Below are 23,920 nucleotides of genomic sequence, written 5' to 3'. Positions count from 1 at the left end.
TTCTCCATTTTGAGCATTTTACAGTGTCTAATTTCACTTTCCTTTTCTTTGACATACTGCCAACAAGAAGAGTTGGTCGGCATCATGAAGGAAAATAGTTAAACATGACCTCGAAACGCCGTAGCTACAAAATATCGCAACGCGAGGACCCCCGTCATCCTTAAAAATGTCCATCTCCATCCCAGAATACTGTATATGGTCCTTTCCTCTCAAGTGGAAACACTCTGTAATGGTCTCTACTAAACAACAGTAGGAGGAAAATCTCCTTCCCTCCCCCTCCCCTCCCCTCCTCCTCCATGCACGGAAAGTCATATATTCAGCTTCTTGAAAAGTAACGCTCTAGTTGCAGCGTAGAAAGAGAGAATGTTTTGGCCGGTTGTAGTGAAAAACACAGACACGCAGGCAGACAGCAGGCTGGGTCTGCAGTGGCGCTCGTACAGGGACAGTGTTTATCTGTCCGCTTTGAACCCGGTGACTTGGGCAACGGTGTCTGGTAGAACCATCTGGAACAGACCTTGCAGGTCTGGCAGAAGCAGCCGCCTCACATCCGTGCAAACTGCACTCGTTTTGCTATCTTATTATTAACTTCAAAGATATTTTTATTCCTCATATAACATGGACGTGTTTACTGCCTGATGCAGTGGTGTCCAAACGTTTTTCCAGCGAGGGCCACATGGTGAAAAATGAAAGAAGTTATATAGATTTCAAGAAAAAACTGCATCTCAGCTTTGTCATATAGGTGAAAAAGACTATTATTAATATCAATTTCACTCTTTACTCTTTCTTTCCACATTTTTGCTGCTGTTTTTTTAAATTTTATTTTATTTTTCAAATATTTTAACTTTACTCTTTTTTTCCAAATTGTTGCAGCTGTTTTTTTTATTTTATTTTATTTTGTTTTTCAAATATTTTAACTTTCTTCTTAACTCATTCAATTCCTGCCATTTTTCAAAAGAACCCCTTCAGTAGCGACCATTTTAGACCATTTTGACTGATCTTTCAAGGCACACAGAATATTGTGTTGTATGGTTATATAAACATGGAACCTACCAAAAGAAACATTACACTCCCATCTTTCATCAGGAAAAAAAAGTTTGTTTCTACCTTTTTCCGTTCTTTAGTAATCAGCAGTAAAACATAGGTAAGTTTCAGGAAAATATCAGTTCCTGACTAAAAAAGGGAGAAACCAGCTTGTTGTGAAAAGATACATTTCAAGCATAACTTTCACTTTGACACATTTTTTTTTGCTTTTGTGACAGCTCAAATATCTAAACAACTACACCACTAAAAGTGACATCCATTAGGGTGCAGTTGCATCATGACCTCTTTTTGCTTCTCGTGCAAAAAAAAAGTGAAAAATGTATAAATATGTCTTTGGGATCGGGTGTTCGGGTTTCTAAAAATGTATAAATACATCTTTGCGATTGAATGTGTTAAATAATCTTTGTAAATGTAATTCTCGTAATACCATGACCTTATTTCAATCATATTTTTGACTTTCTTTCCATAATATATTTCATAATATTTTTCTTTAATATTTCATCTCTATTCTACTAACATGACATTATTTTTTCTCACAATATCATAAGTTTATTTTTGCAAAATGTAACCTTTTTTCCCTTTAATATTTTAAGGCATTTTATTTATTATTAACTTTCCTCTTGTGAACTTTCTTCTTGTGATTCTGACTTTATTGCCATAATATTTTCACTTTATTACCAGAGCTGCAACAATGAACCACTGAATGTTTTTTGGATTTAAATATGTAAACTTCCTCTAATTTCAGCCTCTCCAAATGTGAATATTTTTTTTGAGTCATCCATGAAAGCGGACCTATTATCTTTGTGTTTCAGCCAAAACAAGATATACAAGATAAACACATGCTATCAGCTTTGATAGTGATGGCCATTTTTACCTCTTTTTCTGATATGTTGCAGGCCCAACCACTAACTGTAGGTGCTTCATATTGATTTGGCCCATCGAGGCCTAATCAATGAATCCATTCATTGAAAGAACAACAACAATCTTCAGATTAATCGAATAAGAAAATGATCATGATTGTATTTTTGTGTACATTTATTGTTGTACTGAGGCTAAACCTGTTTTTTGTGCACTTACTGTATTTGCTCCGTCAGTTAAAATCTTCTATTTCTGAATAAAGAGGTGGAAATTAAAAACGTGTGTTTTTTTTATATCCAATCGATTAATTAAAAAAAATAATCGACCGATTAATCGATTATGAAAATCATTGTTGGTTGCAGCCCTACTTTATTCTCCTTAAATTACATCTTTGAAAAAAAAAACAATTCTGCTCTTTTTTTTTTCATTTTCCAACTATTTCAACTTCCATCCTGTAAAATTTTCTTTTTGTGATTATGACTTTATTCCCATAATATTTTGACTTTATTCTCGCAACATTATAACATTTTGCGCAACCTAATTTTCAAACTTCAATTTTTAAACACTCTCAATGTTCAAATTTCGTTATTTTGATCATCTTATGACATTGGACAACAGGAAATGAAGTGACTCGTGTATTCACTCCTCTGATCGTGGCTTGTCCTGGCGTCGTTAGGCCGTAGCGTTTTTGTATCCTTGTTAAAACATATTCCTCCTCGTCGACCGCCATGAAACGAAGTACTCCAGGAGCCATACAGCCACGAAACTTCTGCCTTCATTCAGCATGTATGACTGCTAGCAGTTAGCGATCACACAACAGGAAACAGGCAGTCCTGCACGAAGGAGATCGATTGACAATGGTCTACAGTCAATCAGAACGCAGAACAACATGGGCGGGCACTCCCTTAGCCAATCAGGACTCTTGTGGTTCTATACATACTGAGACAAACCTGACACGTCTTCAAGTCTCACATAAGTACACAACACCCTGTAGTGGTAGCACTAGTAAATACAATACCAGGCATGTGCCGTAGCCGAGCGCCGATAGATCACTCGAATACACTACAAGGACGCAGACCACAATGCACGTTCATACACTGTTGAAAAAAACACGAATCCGTGAAAGGTGAACCGCGACGTAGCGAGGGAACACTGTACTTTCTCTTAATATTTTGACTTCAGTCTTGTAAAATTACTGCTGATTTTTTTATTTTTTTTTAAACAGATTTTTCTTGTGATACAGCATAATACTTTTAGAATGTGCCGTGGGCCGTAAAAAAAAACAAAAAAAACAAAACAGCCACAGGCCGCACTTTGGACACCCCCGGCCTGATGTGCGTACATCTAAGGAGCCAACACACTCCCAGAGGAAGCCCTGCTGCCTTCTGCCTCAGGGAGGATGACTGACACTTCATGCAATGTTCTTTTTGGGTCCTGATAATCCCCACGGGCTGGCAGCATGCAGTGAAAGTTGCTCTCTTTCTCCTGCGCGCACGCACACACACGCACACACACGAAACACGTGGGGAAAAAAGCCATTATCTGGGTTGAATTCACTATTACCGTTTCCACTGGCTTGACTAAAAGCTCAAGCTGGGTGTTATTTCACCAGCAAAAAGTTACATGCACGCATGTGAAATTGTTAATTACTCAGCCTCCTCGTTGTCCTTTTAATTCTCCCGTCGTCGCTCTTGCTCCTATTCCCACTTAAGGCTCATCTTGGCCCGCTACTCGCTACATGAGCTGTTGTCACATTTTCCGAGGCCACAAAGGGACAACAGGGTGATGTTTCCAAACCGTTTTAACCTTCCTGTCCAGACCTGTGAGAATGGAACGGTGCTTTCATAGCCCACACAAATACCACACACACGTCTTCCTCCTTTACTAGAAATCCACTAACCTCCCCGCTATTGTCTTCAATAAATATGAACTCTACTCACGTTTTTAAACTTGTTTTCACGTTTATTCATATTTGAGGGTCTTGAACGCTACATCTGCAGCAGCCATGCTGACCACAGCAACCCTGAACTCTGATTAAATGAAAAAAAAAAACGTCCAATCTGTAATACATTTGCTTCACATGAAATAATCACACTTAAGCCGCCTAAGAGAACAGGTTCCAAGTCACTGAGTAATCTTTCAAACAGGAAATTAATCAGTTATTGGCAGCAAAGCCACCCTGGAATTATAATCCGAACCAGCTTCCAAACTAAGCAACACTCGGCCAATGCCTACAAATGTTAACGCTGCTAATTAAAATGTTAACACTTGCTAATTCATAATTACGAGCTCATTGATGATAAGGCTAACCATTTTACGCCTGGAGTTTCATGTGTCAAGCAGCGTGGTTTGATGGTGTGGAAATAGAATCAATACGATGGCTGCATCTGCATTTTTAGATTTCTTATATCGGTATAAAATCTGATAGAAATGTACAGCAATTCCTCGTTTACGGCGGTTAATTGGTTCCAGACCCGAGCACGATAAATGAATTTCCACCAAGTAGGATTCCTTATTTAGAAGTCAAATATTTTGGTAGTTAGAGCATAGAAAACCTGTTTACCACCTCTAAATACACTTTTTTAAGTCATTACAGCCCTCTAGACATACAATAACACCCCTATAGTCACCTTTACACTGATATCACCCAATATAGTAGACATAATCACAGAAAATAAGACTAGTACTCGTGTGTGTCTTCCAAACGTGTGGACAGGAAGTGCCATTGGAGATTTAGAGTTGTGTTTTAGCTGGAGTACGGCCACAACGGAACGCTGTTTTATTATGATGACTGTTATTGTGCTTGTACAGTCATCCCTCGTTTATCGCGGTTAAATGGTTCCAGACCCGACTGCGATAAGTGAATTTTCGCAAAGTAGGATTCAATGTTAATAAATGGAATATTTTCGTAGTGAGAGCATAGCAAACCTGTTTATGACTTTGTAAATGTGGGTTTTAACATTATTAGAGTCCTGTAGATATGAATTAACACCCCATAGTCACTTTTACACTCACATTATTCTTTGTTTACACCACATTGCGCAGGTTACGGGATCACTGCAGAGACATAATAGGCAGCTTTTATTTTTATTTACTTAATTTAAACTTAAGTCCTAATATTATGAAAAGAAAATTTACAAAGAAATATAGTATACAGGTATAACCTGTTAGCATGTGTTGCTTTACAAAATACCCTTTCACTATGTGGCCCTCGCCGGAAACAAACCCAGTGATGGACTCAAGTGTTTGATTGTTGTGGCCATCATTAAGCATCCAAAATGGTATCCTTGAGCATGTTACAGGATTTGCTACTATGAGAGAGACAGTAATAACTAGACAGTGCAGTGGTCTTATTATGGAAATGGAAAGGTTTGTAAGTGCTTCGCCACATTGCCTTTAATGGAAAATAATCAAACACACATGTAATTAGTGTGTTTTGCAACCATAACTAATACCAAAAATGGCTGAAAATACTTGGGGAAAAAAGTTGTGTAAACTGGATGATGATTTATATATAAAAAAGTGCACCAAGATGAACCTGATGGCGAAAGAACAGAGTGTATACCTAACATTGGGGCAAACACGAGTGTTTGACTGCTCGTCGTCACTATCAATAAGGTACCAATGTTGACATGCCATCAGTGGTGTGTGTGTGCGTTTGTGTGAGTCAGACGTACATGGAGGAGTTTATAGTGGTGTATCCAGAAGGACACTCTGGAATACAGGCGCCGTTGTGGATGACGTATTCATGGCAACCAGACTCCCGGCCTTGGTTTAGCCTCTTGGTCTCCTTACACTGGTCGTGGAGCGCCTGTGAGAAACAGCAGACATTGTTAAAACCAAACATTTATGGGTGGGTTCTCGCAATGACCTACCTGGCAGAAGGAGAAGCTGACGCAGCGCCAGCCCCTGAAGACGTAGTATCCAGAGGGACACTTCTCCACACAGGTGTTGGCGTGCTGGAGGTTCCTGCAGGCCACGCAGCTGCTGGCATTGCCCGGCTCCAAGCAGCCGCCAAGGCACTGGTCATGGCAGCACTGGCCCTGGAGGTTGCAAGCACCATGCTTACAGCGGTCCAGGCACACTGCAGAGAGAGGTGGGGGAAGGGGAAGAAGGTGGTTAACAAACAGATGACCATGGACATTTTAATGATGTTATAGAAGCATGTGTCCCTAAACCCCCCAATGTGGACATGACACTGCCTCTGATGAGCTAGATGAGCCCACCCCGTGTGTATGCCACCACTTTACGGCTTTGTAAAACAAACACAAAAAACAGGCTTAATGTTAGAGTTCTTCACAGGATAGGCTAACCTAGCACAATGTTGCTGTTCAAATGTGAGTGTAATGTTAGCACTTTAGCTCACATCGCTATGCTAGTTTTGCTGACGTTTGTCACCACATGGCATCTATTACCGTACATTGGACAAGTGTTACACTCTACAGTCAAAGCTCCGTTTTCCATCGCCCCGGTTTTCGACGAAAATTTTTAGCAACACACGTCCATAGGAACCAAATTGCAGGAGGGGGGCAAAAAAGTTGTAATTTTAAGAAAGTAATGGAAAAATAATATGATTTCAGTAGCATTAAGTTACAATATATTTAAAATAAGATATTTACAAAAAAGTATAATATGAGAAACAAACAACACAACAAAGCTGTAACTTTTGAAAAATTAGGCTGCAGTAATAGTTATGTTACGAGTCAAAAAGTCCGAATATTATGCAAATAAAGTCAGAATTATGACTTTTTATGAGAATTATGAATTCAATTTACAAGAGTAAAGTTGAAATAGTTAGGGGGAAAAAAACAAACAGACTAAGAAAACTACATATAAAAACGTCAAAAATGGAAAAATCTGCAGTAATTTTAGAAAATCTTAAGAGAAAAAAGTTGTATCGCAATTTTACAAGAATAAATTTATTTTACTATGAGGGAAAATATAATGTCATTTTAATAGTACAGAGTTGAAATATTAAAGAAAAAAGGTTTTTTTAAGTTGGAAAACGAAAAACAGTTGTAATATAAGTTGTAATATAACAAGAAAAAAGTTGCAATTTTATGGAAATAATATTATGAGGAAAAATGACATTTTAGTAGCATAGAGTTGAAATATTAAAGAAAAAATGTCATTTTTTTAAAAGTCCAAATATAACAAACAAAGTAAAAGAAAAAACTAAATAATGTTGTCATTTTTGAAATATTAGGTTGGGGAAATAATTATAATGTGGAAGTAAAGTCAAAATATTATGAAAATAAAGCCATAATATTACAAAAAGAACATTTCCAAAGATTATTTAAAGAAACTTAAACATTTAGAACATAAAAACAAAAATTGGGAAAAAAGTCTCAATTTTACAAAAAATAAATATTAGGAGGACAAATGTCATCTTAGTTTAAATATTATAGGAAAAAAATGTATTTTTTGAATTTTGTTGGAATATTACTAGAAACAAACAAGTTGGCATTTTTGAAAATTAGATTGGGGGAAAAATATATTGAAAAAAATATTATGGAATAAAGTCATATTACAAAAAAAAACTTTTATTTGGCATAGTGCTGAAATACTTTGAAAATGTAAAAAAACCCAACAACAACAACAACAGCAAAAATGGGAAAAAAGAGCAAAAGTTGATACTAATAATAAGCTTTTTCACCTATATGACAAAGCTGAGATGCAGTTTTTTTTTATTGAAATATGTGGAACTTCTTAGCATATCTCTATGTGTTGCTTTACAAAATATCTAAGTGGCATCCTTTCACTATGTGGCCGGAAACAAACTCAGTGATAGTCTGAACCGCTTGACTGTTGTGACCATCATTAACTCATTCAATCCCAGCCATTTTTCAAAAGACAACACCTTCAGTAGCGGCCATTTTACACCATTTTGACTGATCTTCCAATGCACACAGAATATTGTGTTGTATGGTTATATAAACATGGAACCTACCAAAACAAACATTACACTCCTGTCTTTCATCAGAAAAAAAAGTTTGTTTCTATCTTTTTCCGTTCTTTAGTAATCAGCAGTAAAACAGGTAAGTTTCAGGAAAATATCAGTTCCTGACTAAAAAAAGGGAGAAAGCCAGCTTATACATTTGAAGCACAACTTTCACTTTGACACAAATATTTTGGTTTTGTGACAGCTCAAATATCTAAACAACTATACCAACATAAACAACACAAAAAATGGTTGTTTTACATCAAAATAAGAATGTATTTACAAATAGAACACCATGAAATATTTATAGTTTTCACATTTGGAACACAACTATGCGTGTGCATGTGTGCACGCGTTAAAATGTCCCATCAATGCGTAAGCTTCTGCATGCTACACTCCTCCACGCTCTCTCGTTTCCTCCTTCCGGTCATGTGTGAGTCTTCCGCCCACATGTTCCTAGCCGAGCTCTTATCAAATGGACTTCTGCCACCTTGTGGCCGTTTTTATGGCTTATTATTGCTCTGAAGTGAAATCCATTAGTGGAGAGTTGCGTCAGCACCCCTTTTTGCCTCTCACGCAAAAAAAACCCGTAAAAGACATACAAATACGCTGTTGGGATCAGGCGTTTGGGTTTATAAAAACATAACTACATCTTTGGTATTGAAGGAGTTAAGGATGAAGATGGTACCCTTGAGCATGTTAAAGGATCTGCTGCTATGAAAGCAACAGTAATAACCAAGAAGCGCAACGGTCTTACTACGGCGATGGAAAAGGTTGCTAAGTGCTTTGCCACATTCATTGCAATGGAGCAATAATCAAACACAAGGTCATTTGTGCGTTTTGCAACCATACTAATACCGACAATGAATGAAAACTTTTTTACAATGTGGCCCCCGCTAGAGGAAAACGTTCGGACACCCCTGGTTTAAAACATGGGACCCTAAGTTCTGTAACCTCACTGGCTGTCCTAAAAGACACAAACAAGTTGGGTGAAAATTCCACCAGGATTGGCACAAATCGTACCTATTAGAGCCCAAGGCTAATTAGCATGAAAGTGCACACTATTAGACAAGCTCCAGCTGCAATTTGCATGCAAACATGCAACGGAGGGAGCGCTGATTGCTCACAGCCGCAGACTGCGGCTCCATGGAGACAAGTGGAATTGCCAGTGGGCTGAACATTATATGTCATTGGCTAATGTCAGCTTTCATTTGACCTATTGGGAAACAAGGCTTGGTGTCAATGTGATTGGATTAGCCTTCAGGTTCAAGTGGTGCCCTGTAACGATCTAATAAACGGGCTCTTATTGCCTCATCTGTGGCCCAGTAGAGACTCATTACATCTCAAACTAGCTACTGACCTTTCCACCACATGCACAATCTGCGACAAACAAAACAGGGACCCATAATAAATCACTTTAAGGGGGAAGTGCTTATTGAGGCTACATTTTAATAGCAGCTAGCAAAACACAAAGACTGGACACATGTTACACACCACAAGTATGAATAATAATGACTCGCATCTTTATTGAACATCTTCCATTGACTCTTCCTGCAGGGGCTTTAAAGTAAACATCAATAATTAATAACATGTACTGCATAACAAGGTCGGGCGATCATTTTTATATACCGGTATAAATTCTTCCAATGATAAGAAAATGACTTATACCGGTATTAACAATCATTTAAAACGGGAAAAAGCAGAGTTGACGACGTGCTTTTCCTGCGCCGTGACGCACTGCATTGACGCATTGGCACCTCAAGTGTAGCACGGTCCAGCGGTGGCGGAGAGAGCAGAGCAAACAACAAAACAATACGACAACAAACAGAGAAAAAATGAGCATGGCTGAAGGCGGAGGAGAAGCGGAGACTAACTTCTAGAGGTAGCTCTGTATTATGGAAGTGGTTTGGTCTGGATAGAGCAGATGTAGTACAGACATGGGGAGTAGCCGAGCGACTCAACCATACAGTATATTAGCCTCACTATGTAACCAGAGACTGGACTTGGAAGTCGTCCTGTCTCCAGCTTTTTTCCCTCCAAGGGACACACAGGTGAAAAGATCGCAAGTGAGTTGAAGGAGTTTCTCCAGGAACGGGACTTGGATGAGAGAAAACAAGAGATACATCCTAAAAATATTGTGCATGCTCAGATCCGTTACGCCCAACCCTACTGCGTAATAATCCAGCATCCACCTACATACAGTCAACCTTGTTTACCATCCAGCCTCTAAACTTGCAAGAGGTGACCACAAGTTGATATACAGCATGACAGTAAGTCAACAACAGGCCGGCAGGATGGATTACGTAGACGTGGCTTTGGAGAAAGCCTGCATCATCTCCGACTGCTCGCCGGGACCACCCAGGCAAATGAAGGGGAAAGAGGGAAATGAAGGCAGTGCCACAGGAGACGGAAGCAAGGCTGTCGCAGCAGCCTGACCACCAGAATAAAGGCCAGACCGGGAGGGGTCCAAACACTTTTCCTCTAGCGAGGAAACATGACAGGATGTAACTTTGCCACTTTGAGATTTTGTAAAGCAACACATGTAGACGTCTTTTACCATTTTTATGCACAAGAGGCAAAAAGAGGTGATGACACAACTGCCGACTGAAAGAGGTCACTTTTAGATCCGTTTTAAGCCATAAAAACGTCCACAAGGTCGATCTTTTACATGTAAAAACACACTCGACAGCAACGAGGAGGAGGCGTGTAGTGTGCAGAAGGTTAGGTATTGTGGGGAATTTTTAACATATGCACACACAGTTTAGTTCCACATGTGAAAATTATAAATAGTTCATGGTGTTATATTTGTAAATAAATGGTTATTTTGCTGTAAAAAAAAAACAAACTGTTTTTGTGTTGTTTATGTTGTGTCACAAAAGCAAAAAATGTGTCAAAGTGAAAGTTATGCTTGTAATGTGTCTTTTCACAAAAAGCTGTTTTTCTCCATTTCCCATAGTTGGAAACTGATATTTTCCTGAAACTTACCTATGTTCTACTGCTGATTACTAAAGAACGGAAAAAGGTAGAAACAAAAAATTTATTTCTGACGAAAGACGAGTATGTAATCTTTCTTTTGGTAGGTTCCATGTTTATATAGCCATACAACACAATATGCTGTGTGCCAACCTAATTTTCAAAAAATTACACTTTTTTTGCTTGTTTTTTTGTTTCTGTTGCTTTTATCTGTAAAAATATTACATTTCATTTAATAAATAAAATGAATAATTAAATATAGCAACATTCACATGTTCTTTTTCTCATAATGTTATGACTTTATTTTCATAATATTTTGACTTTATTGTTGTAATATCATAACTGTTTTGCAATCTAATTTTCCAAAAATTACACATTTTTTTGGCTGGTTTCTTTGTCGTTTTTATTTTCCAAACATATCAACATTGACTTGTTCTTTTTCTCATAATGTTATGACTTTATTGTCATAATATTTTGACTTTATTGTTGTAATATTAGAGCTGTTTCGCAACCTAATTTTCCAAAAATTGCATCTTTCTTATTTTTTTTCTCATAATACGACAAGTTTAGAAAATAACATGTTTTTCCTCTACTATTTAAACTTTAATTTCAATTAAATTTATTAAGAATTTGATTTTTTATTTTAAAAATGCTATGTTTTTTCCTCATAACATTCTAACTTTATTTCTGTTTTTTTCTCCTAATATTCTGACTTTATTCTCCGAATATTTCAACTTTATTCACGCAAAATCAGTGCTGTTTTTTCCCCATTTTCTTGATTAATTGTATTTTTACCATGTGCCGCGGAATAATTAAAAAAACAGCCCTTGCTTAGCCGGTCAAAAATAGGCATTTTAAAGGTGCGTCCAAGTGGGGATGTACTGTACAGTGCAATGGGGGCACTGTATGCCAGCCTCTGTGGGATGTCAACCCATGGGGGCTCACATGAGCACTCAGAAATGCCAGCGATACAGCCAGGACCCTCCCACCCCCTCCCTCTTTCTCCCACACAGGAGGGCTGCCTGTGGAGGTGCCTGTGCACAAACAAGAGGACAGATGGGGTCATGGCAGGAGGGGAGACGGGTGCTTTACAGGTTTAGGAAGAAGAAAGGTAAAGACTCTACAATAAAAACAGGGGTCGCTGCAGCTTGAGAGTGAGCCAGTGAATGCACCGCGGCAAACACACGCCACAGAGAAAAATGCACAGCTCTACCCTGCCCTCCCCCTCTGGACTGTCTGTGGTATGTGTACATGCTGAGAACAGAGAGCGAACGATAGAGTTTGGCAATCCGACTCCGGCCGGGACTCCATGCCAGAGTGCTGCTCCAGCCCGAGATCCACCCTCAGCTTCAGCCAATGTGTTTGCTGGATGGGGGAGGCTGCTATTCAATGGCTTCTTCCATGTCAGGCAGGAGAGACCCCCGGGGTTAACCCTGGCCTTGCTGGGGCAGACGGGGAGGGGAGGGCAGAGAAGTCAAACCTTGCTACTGCTCCGCAGGATTTTCAACCACCACAGCAGCAAAGTGGCGTTAGTACAGGAAATCCTTTCAGGTTAATCATAAAAAAACACATTTTCTCTCATATATCCCACATTGCCTTGCTCCAGCAGAGAGGTGGTGTCAGCAAAGCTCCACGCCACTGCAGCATCCCTCCCCAGCACCAGCTAGACGCTATTCCAAACATGCTGGTTCATTCATCGCCTCCTCCTCTCAGCCACAGCCTCACCCTGCCCTGCACCGCTATCTATCTCTCTATCTGCCCGCATTTCTAGGCCAGCCGGCCCCTCCCACTTTCATTCATACGCCTTGTTTTGTTTTGATGCCGCCTGAGATGGGGGATGGAGGGAAGGCGGCACGGACGGGCCAACGCTTTCGCAACATGGAGGAGCAGGAAGCAGAGCGTTAGGGGAGCCGTCCTATCATCTCTCAACAAGGTAAACACGCACGCGTGTGGAAATCTCCGTGTCGTGCCGTCATGAGCCCGGCCACTTCCCCGGTCGGGGTTTTAACACGCCGAGCCCGATCAAAGGTTTGTGGTGTTTACCTTGCGAAGGGCTCACGGCAGTAAAGAGCCCCGGCTGCTCGGCGGACAGGGAAGGAACATGGGAAAGGCCCGGCAGCCAATGGCGTGCAGCCACACACGGCAACACTTCCTGCTCTTAACACGTAAAACCTCCCCTTTAATTGGCGGTGTTGTCTGCAGGCCAAGTGCTGGGAACAATAACAAACACGTTTTCGCCCCAGAGCCATTTACACTGGAAAACACGCGCACACGAGGCCATCCACACACACACACACACACACACACACACACACACTTGTGCACGCACGCAAAGCTGCTGGATTCACATTTACTATATTTGGCCACGATGGGAGTCCTAAGCTTCAAAAGCTTTGCTATAAATGTTGTGCGAGATCTGACGTAAGACATTGGGCCTTGCCCAGAGAGAGACGCAAGAGGTGTAAACAAGCACCTCCCCAAGATGGACTGCTATCTACATGGACAACCTCCACAGGAATCCCATGTTTTAACCCCACAATCCATTCACTCATGTTTGCATTCTTCATAAACACCGCAGCTCCACCCCATCTCCGCTTCATGTGCGAGTCCCAAACACGTGTCAGTCAGATGTCAGCAGGTTGGGCCACTATCTCGCTGTCATCTCTAGCGTCTTGTCCCCAGAGCAGAACGACCGCACATTCCCTTCATCATCATGAGCCTGCGTTCAAAGAGAAGGAAGGGCCCGGCAGCCTTTCTTTCTTACTTTGGCCTGCCGTGCAGCAGCCACTCCCTCTCACCGTTATTGACACACAGATAAAGAGCGGCTATTATGCAAGCCGCTTTCCAAACACGGCAACCTGAGAGGCTCAAGTGCAGCATGTGTCGAAGTTCCACCTGAAAACATGCGTGCCAGTCACGTACGTGTATGTCTGATGGGTACTATTACAGCTGCAACAATTCATCTACATGTAACTATTTACAATGTTCACATTTGGAACTGAACTGGGTGTGTGCATGAGTGTGCACGCGGGTTAAAACTTCCCTACAATGTGTAAAATTTTTCACTCTACACTCCCCTACACTCTCTCACTTCCTCCTTCCTGTCATGTGTGTGTTTACCATCGACATGATTCCCTTATCTAATGCACTTCTGCCACCTTGTGGTGCAAAAGAAACCTAAGGCACATATAAATACGTTGCTGGGATCGGGCGGTCAGGTTTATAAAAACGTAAAAATACGTCTTTGGTATTGACTGAGTTCAAATGAACCACAATTAAAAGGAAGAATGCACTTTTTGGGGGGATTTTTCATCCACAATCCTTATGTGAGACATGAACACACATGTCTTTCTCTTTTCTGTGCGTTATAAAGATATAAAATCAGCTAAAAATAGGCATCTAATTAATGCACATAAAACACAGCTCCAGTATTTGGCTGGTGTCCTGAGGCATTGTGAGCGAGTGTGCGGTGAAGCCAGTCGCTAGCCGGTGTGGTGTAGCAATGTGTCACGACGCCAGTAACGTAGTTCTTGGGCGTAACAATGATAATAACAATAATAATAACAATGTTGGTGTATTTTGGTTAATATGCAGGTGACATTATGGAAATGGAGCGTTGCTGCCGCTTTTTGGAGGCTTTTTCAGAAGGTTTTATAGGCTCAATAGGTGCACCCCATTACATGCACCCTTAGTTGATTCTTTTTAGCTGTTTTTATATCTTTAGAACACACATAAAAGAGAAAGACACGTGTTCATGTCTCACATAAGGATTGTGGATGAAAACTCCCAAAATTCTAAAATAAAGTGCACTTTTCCTTTAATCTACAGCTATTTTGGTATTCGATTCATCCTTTTTTAAATTTAAAAATGTTAATATCCTCAAATTTCAACCTCCCAAATGTGAATATTTTTCAATTTCCATAGTCATCCATGACAGCACAGCAATTATCTTTGTGCTTTAGGCAAAACAAGACATTCAATACAATAGAAATTAACAACAAAACAATACAAATCCCGCCTGTCGCCCGAAGTCAGCTGGGATAAGCTCCAGCATGCCCCCGCGACCCTAATGACGATGAAGCGGTATAGATTGATTGATTGATTGATTGATTGATTGACTGAAACATTTATTCCATTCCAGAAAGAAGAAAACAAACAAACAATATTAAAACAATATAACATAAAACCAAACACTCTTCAAACCAGAATGAAAGGGAGCAGAAAGAAGACAAGTCTTATTATCTCTTCCCCTTTTTAGAAAATGGATGGACAATACAAACATCAGCTCTGACGTTGGGAAACAGTGATGGACATTTTTGTTCTTTTTCTGATCTATTGCGAACCTAGCCACTAAGTGCTTGTGTTTGCCTCATCGTGCTTTGGGCCAACCCCTTACTCCTTACTTTCGTGGGTTTAATGAGCTGGAAGCCCAAATTATGTAAAAATAAACAAATAAACACTTGAAATCGTTTAAATTGTGGGCCCTGAATCTATAATCTATGAAAGTTTAATTTTTTGAATGGAATTGTGGAAATTAAACAACTTTTCCATGACATTCAAATTTTTTGGAAAGGGTCTGTATATATATATATATAAGTATAATATATAAATTTAATGTCTTTTAAAATGCAATATTATATTTGCTATTATTTTATTCATAATTGTAAAAAATAATGTTTAGATTTTTTTTTACTTAAATATATATTATATTCTGTAAAAAAAAAAACAACTTTTTTTTAATCAAAAACGCTTTCTTGCCAAATGTATTTGGTGTCAATTTTGACAGATAAGTTCTTTTTGTTTGTTGTGAAATCCAATAAAAAAATATTATTTTGTATTTAGAAATGAATAATCAACATAATATTCGTTATTATTTATTACGTGTGTCATGAGACGACACACGAGATTGGGTCACCATGAACCAGACGAGACAAGATTTAATATTACTTTTAAGTAAAGTGCATTGAAAAAATATTTTTAAAAATAATCAAATTTTCTACTATGTTACACTCTTCTGTATCTGTGTGCATACCAGCGGCCCCGCCTCCACCCACCGAGACAAAGAGACTGTATGACTGACAAAAGGGTTCACTCCCGTTCTTGCCGGTGTTCTTTGGAGCAAACGCACCAAGGTGCTGGAAGCAATGCACAGAGTGAAACCTCTTCCTGGCTGTTTGGAGGCGGGAGATGTTGGTCAAAGATTAGAAAGTGTACACTATGATACCAAGTAGCCACGATTCAACTACTACGACTTTCCTTCCGGAACAGCCTGTTACCCAGCATGCCTTGCGGCTTGTACATGAATGAAGGCGGGTATCTACTGTAAAGGACATAAGGGTAACGCTCCATAGCAGTAATGAGTCACTATCAAAGGTAGGTCGAGCTTAATGGAGCGCTGCTTTTTGCTCGGCTTTGTCCGTCTGTTCATTGATTTCCTTTTCTGTGTCTTCCTGCACGCTGCCGGTCGGCCCATCTTGTTACCATGGAGACGAGTCCAGACACCGACTGTCTGCAGTAATTAGTTGTGTGCTCTCAACGGGCGTTTTCTTAAGACGCTCCTCTAGTCTTCACTTGTGTCTGATCCTCACGGCTCGCCCTACCCCTTTAAACCTGTCCTACGGCCTGCATCCTCCCTCGTCTCCTCTTGACCCTCCTCTGCCCGCGTCCCGCTCAGCTGAAGTGTCTTGCCGCAGGTGACAAATCTGGTCTTCCGGAAAACCACAGCCACTAGATCTCATTACAGACGCGAAGGATGGAGGTAAAATCGATGCCTAGCGCCGATGGCCCTCCCTTATTCTTCTCCACTCTGACACATTTGCCGTGACTAACCCTACGTTCTCATCCGTCTTTGCAAAACTCCGCCGCATGTGCATCCTGCAGTGCAGCAAACAACACAAATGTAGCCTCAGATTCTCAGTAGGAAAGATAGAGACGGACACATACAGTAGGACTGTACTTGGAAGACAGACTGCTGATTTTGCTGACATGACAGTTTGGTGACAGTGAGAAGGTGACGGGGAGAGGCAGCGCAGGAACATCCATCTACCGAGCAAGACGTCTGCATCACCGGCCTATGATTTTCTTTCTCACTGCAAATTATTCACACACACGCACGCAACACAGTATAGTGTGTGCATGTGCACGAGTCGTCGGAACACAAACTAGCAAGCTACTCTTGACTTCTGTCTATTTTTGGTCATTTTTTCTCATAATAAAATAATTCTGGTGACTTTATACAGCGGTGTGAAAGTGTTTACCTCCCTAGTGTCCCATTATTTTTTGCATGTTTTTTTTTTCACAAAAATAAATACATTTATTTTTAAAGTACTTCAATATTTTTTTTAAATGGGCAATATTACTTTTTTTCTCACAAAAAATTAAACTTTAGTTTATATAAAAATAAAAAAAATAAAATTTTATCGTTCAAATATAATTTTCTTGTGTTGAGGTACCTTGGAACACAAATGAGCTAGCAACTTAGAACTTCCATTAGAGTAATTGGTCACTTCGTTTTGAAAATATATATATGTGTGTGTATATATATATATATATATATATATATATATATATATATATATATATATATACACATATATACATACACACACTCTGTAACTGGGTGTTTAACTTTCTCACAGGCAGGCCCCAGTCAGTCAGAGTCCACAATCGCACATCCAGCTCAAGAATTGCGAGCACTGGGACCCCACAGGGGTGTGTGCTGAGTCCGCTCCTCTACACGCTCTTCACCTACGATTGCGTGGCCTCCCAGAACAACACCAGCATCATTAATAAATTTGTGGATGACACTACAGTCATCGGCCTGATCACTGGTGGTGTTGAAACATCATACAGAAGAGAGGTGGCGGACCTCATAGCTTGGTGTCGTGATAACAATCTCCTTCTCAATACAGATAAGACTAAAGAGATGATCATCGACCCAAGAACAAGGGAAAAGGAGCCGCATAGACCCCTGTTTATTGATGAGACTGAGGTGGAGAGGGTGAAAACCTTCAAGTTCCTTGGCACACACATCAGCGAGGACCTCACCTGGTCTCACAACACCCAACAAATTATGAAGAAGTCCCAAAGGAGACTGTACTTCCTGAGAAGACTGAGGAAATTTGGCATGTCCACCACAATCCTGAGTTGCTTCTACAGATGCACTATGGAAAGTGTCCTTACCGCCTCCATCACTGTTTGGTACGGTAACTGTACAACACGAGATAGGAAGGCACTCCAGCGGGTGATCAAGACCTCACAGAACATTGTTGGGGCAGCCCTCCCCTCACTGCAAGACATTTATAAATCTAGAGTCCTACGAAGAACACACAACCTCATCAAGGACAGCACACATCCACAACACTCATTATTCACACTCCTACCGTCAGGCAGACGCTACAGGAGTTTGAAGTCCAGGACCACAAGGCTGGCAAACAGCTTTTACCCACAGGCCATCAGGCTTCTCAACGAAGCACTCACACACGCAGCACGCAACACACACACACACTCATAGCGCTTTATTTATTTATTTATTTATTTATTTATTTATTTATTTATTTATTTGTTTGTATTAATGTCTCTTCTGTTGTTGTTGCTTAATTTATTGGTATTTATGTTTCTTCTGTTCTTATTCTTTTTTGTGTGTTTTCTTTCTTTTTTTGGGAGAATGAACAGAATAAGAATTTCACTGCATAGCAGAACTACCTGTTTTACTATGCATATGACAATAAAAATGGATGGATGGATGGATGGATGGATGGATGGGTTGGTGGATGGGTTGGTGGATGGGTGGATGCCATTCACAGATGTCCAGTTTGCCAAAACATTCATGCTTTTCATGCTTGGTGTGCCGAATGAACTTATCATATCTCATCTTTGCTTATCATGAACCACACACACGCCGCATCGTGTGGGTAGTGCCTTATTGACCATGTTTGGCTCTACTGTACATACACATGTGAGCTGTCCTTTTTCACATCTAAAAAACCCAACTACCATCATGTTTAACGCCTGCATGAAGCTTAACCTCACCACATATCAACTAGACTACAAAGCCATCAGTATTTTAATCCATTGATTAGCTTCAATATAACAACATTATTAAAAAGAATAAATGCACACAATTGTTGGTCTTCCCTCAAAATGCAGGCATTTAGTTGTATTTTTTCAGTGTTAAAAAATATGATATGGCTCTCACGGAAATACAATACGGCTTTCATGGCTCTCTTAGCCAAAAAGGTTCGTGACCCCTGCTTTAAGTACTCTTTTCTCTTTTCATTTGAAAAGTTTGGCTGAAAGTTCCACGGCGTGCAGCTTGTGGTGTCGTGGGAGCTGCAGTGCAGATCCTTGCTGGCCTATTTTATATTCACAGCACAGCTCTGAGCAGATTTACAGACAGAAATATCAACTCCTGTGCACATGCATGAGTAGTGCAGGTGACTGCGCTTCCAACCACTGAGGCAGACCTGAGACATTAGGGGACATTAGGGGACATTTCACCTCCCGTCGGGCCTCGGGAAGGTCGCCATCATGACATGGAAACACACGATACAAGCTGGAGGTCAGGTGTTGCAGACATTCGAAGCTGTAGCATCGTTCTTTTGTTCTCCTCCCTTATGACTCACTAACCTATGACCCCAGAGGACGCTGCCGTCAACACAGCCCTGAGGCTCGAGGCACTCCACAAGCAAGCACAGCACGTCCTGGATGTACGACTACTACGCGACCAGAACATGGAAGCTTTAAACGTGCGAAGATCCAACCGCAACCCTCCCTCCAAACCCTAAACCTGGTTGTCGAAATCTCGCTGAGAACCATCTTTCCACCCGCAGCTGCGCCGGCCAAGCTAAACAGCCAAGCAGACAGTCCCCGGGGTCTCCGGGTCCAGTTAGCCGGGGCCGATTGCGGAGAGTGTTAGTCATAAGAAAAACAGCGTGTAACTCAGATTCGCGCTTAAACGTGTCAACGGGAAAACTGGGTGATCTGGAAAGTCGTTTGCTTCCGTTTGCTCTACTTTTGATTGGCCATCCCTCGCCGCTACCGAAGGGGACTTGGGGGGAAGGAGCACCGTGTGCTGGTGCTTTACAGAAGAACAGGCCCACGACATCGCTTCTCCTTTAGTTTGTTCACTTTTGCCGGTCCTCCAGCAGATACGGTACACGTTGGATACTAAGCCAAAACATCAAGCACAGGCAAATGGAGATGGTGAGACTAATAATTTCATTAGAATTAGCTGCCTTTAGCATACTAAAGTTCCCATGTTCTCATATTTTTCTCCAAAACCAAACTGTAACTCGAGCCTTGATGCTGGAGTATAGTATTTTTAGTAAGCCCTACAGGCCTTTCGTGTGTCTGTAGCTTTAAGCATTATTGTGTACTTTATGCACTGTTGACATATACGCTCTTATCCTGCACTTGTCCAAATACACCACGTTTACATGCAGCCGATAGTCCGGTTTCTGAAACATTCGGTATAACCCGTTTACATGTGTGACGTGAAAAAAAACCCCGCAGGGAGAACGTCATGACACATTGTGCGTCATTTCCGCTTCTTCTTCCTGGTTCTGAACACTCTGTTTGCACTTCGGTGACGGTACTGACCCACCAGAAATAGGAAATGGAGCCGGAGCTGTGACGACCGTACCCACGCTACATCCACCGGAGCCCCCCGGACACTTTGGATGAAGACGCGTTCGTACAAACTCTGCTTCACGTAACTTCTCGCTCACTTCTGATAGATCTGCTATTGCAGTACTTTCTACCGTCAATAAAAGACGTAATGTTCCTGTCTTTCACCACACTAACGAGGTGGCTTGTTTCCTCCTCGCTCTAAAAGTCGGGGGTTTTGCGTGTCGCCATGTTTACAAGTACTTCCTGCCAAAGACACAAGGTTCCTTTCCAAGAAATATCCCGATAGGACCCAATTTTTGAGGTAACCCAGGGGTAATATTCAGGTTTAAAAAAAGAAAAAGAATATGAGCATAATATGGTTTTTCAAAAGGGTTACTGGTGTTTACAGAGTGCTAATATTCCGGTTATGATTGGGTTATTTGACTGCATGTAAACGTCCTCCCTCATAGATGCCATTTATCACATACATAATGCAAAAGTTGGCAGCGCCAGCATAGCTACTTGATGCTAAAGCGCTAACATTTTGCACTCACATTTTAACATCATGCATGCTGAAAACACACAATCAAAACTCACAGCTCCGCCTTTAGCTGACTGACAGCTATTCGGCAGAGGTTTATTTTTAAGATGTGTAGCGAAGCCTGCTTCATCTTCTCTTTGTAATTGAATGTAATTAAATGTAATTGTAATTGTGAAAGTAGTGCCACTAGGTGTCGGTGTTTGGTGAGAGGGGCACTAGACTACCCACTAAGGTTCCCTACAGGGAACACATTTACTGTGACACTGCTCCAGCAGGAGTTTTATTTACGTCTTACATGGCTTATTGCCTCCTATTATGTCGACTATGTTGGGTAATACGAGTGTAAAAGCCCCAAGGAAGTACGCTGGAAGTAAAAGCTAACAACTGCTAGCGTGTGAGTCTAGGAGTCTAATATAAAATTCTACATTGCGGAAATTCATTTATCACGGTCGGGTTTGGAACCAATTAACCGCCATAAACGAGGGATTACTGTAGCGGTGGTAGGCGGAAGATTTTTTTGTTGATGTCATAAAGGCCCGGAACTTGAAAAGCAAGTGTTTGAGCACCAATTGAGGGGCGTGATGGGTTTTTTTTCTCCTGCTTTGGGTGCTCATAAAGAAACTTTACGGATGCACATTCCAATTCTAATGTCATTCACCAGTTCATTCAGTATGATGGGACCTTTAAATGGCGTAAAATAGTAGAGCACAGGTGTTAAACTCTAGGCCCGGGGACCACATTCGGCCCGCCACATTGTTTTTTTGTGAAAGGTGAAAGGTGAAAGGCCGGCAATAATGCACATCAAAAAATTATTACCGAAAATTCGTACTGCTTGCAATTGGAGTTTTTCTTTGTTTTTTGGAGTGCAATCGTCCTCATTCCACCCAAATGACTGTCAGGCAGAGGTCTTAACGACGTCAGCGTGACTCAATAAATGCTTGAAAGAGAGTCCAGTTGTGCACACATCCTTAAGGCAAAGCTGCGGCCCGCCGTGAAAACCGGTTTGACGCCCCTGCACTAGAGGGTCGTCTTATTCCCCCCCCCACTTTGACAGGGACGACTCGGGCCTGCCGGCCAGCCGAGCCCTCCAACAGGCTTTTGTTGCTAATGCTAATGCTAATGCAGCGTGTGCCACTCTAAAACCCTCCCCTAATTAAATTCCTAAGTCCACTAACTGTCAGACTAAGGGGATTTGCTGCGAGCACAATATATTAACTGCCAAGCAAGGAGTAGAAGGGAGATGTTTGTCTCCAATCATTGCAGGGCATAAACAGCAATGTAACGTGCGCACACACACGCACACAGGACAGATCTCAGCACCTTGAGAGCACAGCGATGGCTCCATGAAAGACAGAAGGTCAGTGACGGCAAAGGAATGGAGGCCAGAGGTGATTGGCACAGGAATATTGTAGCACAGATGGGGGGGGCTGGGGGATCGGAGATGATATGATCCACAAAGGAGGGACAGAGGTTAGAGGCCGTGGCAGGGTTGATTGAACTGTTTTGTTTGCATGCTCAGTTGCTCTCAAGCCACGCCCCCGCCCAGGCTTGCTATTCGCCTGCAGTGCCTTGAAAACAACATCAGCTAGCAGGCCTGCCTGAGGAATACTTCACGTTGCTTGCATAGTAGCTTTGTCATGTTTACTATTTGTTAACAGTAATAAGTTCTTTCTGGGGTGGAACAGTACATCATTTCCTAATTGAATTTTTCGGTTCAGCACAAAAGCGTGCCATTGTCAGACCCGCCAACCTGGAAGAAATGTTCTGACTATTCAACCCACCCGCCCACTTTGGACACCCCTGCTTATATGACTCTTGGTCAGGCTTGAGATGTCAACTCAGTGAGGACTAACACACACGCACACACACACACACACACACACACACACACACACACACACACACACACAACTATGACATTATTGGAACGGGCATGTTAGATATTGTTATTTTCAGGTGTTTGCTGCAATAAATCTGCGGGAGCGATAAATGGTGGTGATTTTCCCCACTGTGTGTAATTCAAATTGGTACATTCGTTGAAGAGTAAGTCACAAAAGAACAAATGTAATGAAGAATACGACTAAGACAAGCGTTTTACCAAGATGGCAAACAAAAATGTTTGAAATAGGTTTTACTCAGCCACAACAAAATACAGCTGTGTTCCTGTAAGTAGTTGATGGCAGCCATACGTTATCTGTTAGCATCAGTTGGCTAACATTAGCCAATCTCAGCTGGTCACTCGCGTCCAAATGCTAGTTATTAGCATCAGTAGGCTCACAATTAGCGTTCCCAATTGGTCACTAGCATCCATAGGCTATCTGTTAGCATCAATAGGCTAACGTTAGCGTTCTCAGCTAGTCACTCGGCTCCAACTGCTAGTTATTAGCATCAGTAGGCTCATAATTAGCATTCCCAGCTAGTCACTAACATCCAGAGGTTATCTGTTAGCGTCAGTAGCCAAACAATTAGCGTTCCCAGCTAATCACTAGCATCCATAGGCCATTTGTTCCTATCAATAGGCTAACGTTAGCATTCTCAGCAAGTCACTCAGTTCCAAATGCTAGTTATTAGCATCAGTAGGCTAACAATAGCATTCTCAGCTAGTAGAACAATGGTACTGAAAGTAGCAAAAATCAGTAGATCAGGCATCAAAGATGAAGGCTTTTGCGGAGGTGGGCTGTCCGCCCCTCTAGAGGGAGTCGTACACAAACAGAAAATAATGTACCGCAAGCCGACCAATCACTGCCTTGACGGTCAACGTCCAGACGTCCAGAGACTAAATTCAATACTGAAACTGTCGAAATGCAACAAAATGCGTACCCGCGCATTCAAGGGTCAACGTGCGGCCGTGTAGGAAAAATGCGTACATGTTGGGTGTGGCAGGTCTGTGACTTCCAACAAGCTACTATTAAAACTGGGACATAAGAAGTACAGTAATCCCTCATTTACTGCGGTTA

General features: G+C 41.2%; 1 protein-coding gene across 1 annotated transcript in view; it reads right to left on the bottom strand.

The window, feature by feature from the left end:
• insrb (insulin receptor b) overlaps positions 1 to 23,920 on the bottom strand; it is a 113,710-nt gene that overhangs the window by 25,086 nt on the left and 64,704 nt on the right. Inside the window, exons 3-4 of the mRNA XM_054790165.1 lie at positions 5,775 to 5,983; positions 5,577 to 5,710 (exon numbers count right to left, since the gene is read on the bottom strand). Coding sequence (XP_054646140.1) covers positions 5,577 to 5,710; positions 5,775 to 5,983 — 343 coding nt within the window. The remainder of the gene's footprint in view (positions 1 to 5,576; positions 5,711 to 5,774; positions 5,984 to 23,920) is intronic.

This window comes from Dunckerocampus dactyliophorus, chromosome 10 (genome assembly GCF_027744805.1).
Source record: "Dunckerocampus dactyliophorus isolate RoL2022-P2 chromosome 10, RoL_Ddac_1.1, whole genome shotgun sequence".
Lineage (NCBI taxonomy): Eukaryota > Metazoa > Chordata > Actinopteri > Syngnathiformes > Syngnathidae > Dunckerocampus > Dunckerocampus dactyliophorus.
Note: the sequence above shows the minus strand (reverse complement) of the source record. Positions and strands in the feature narration are given on the sequence as shown.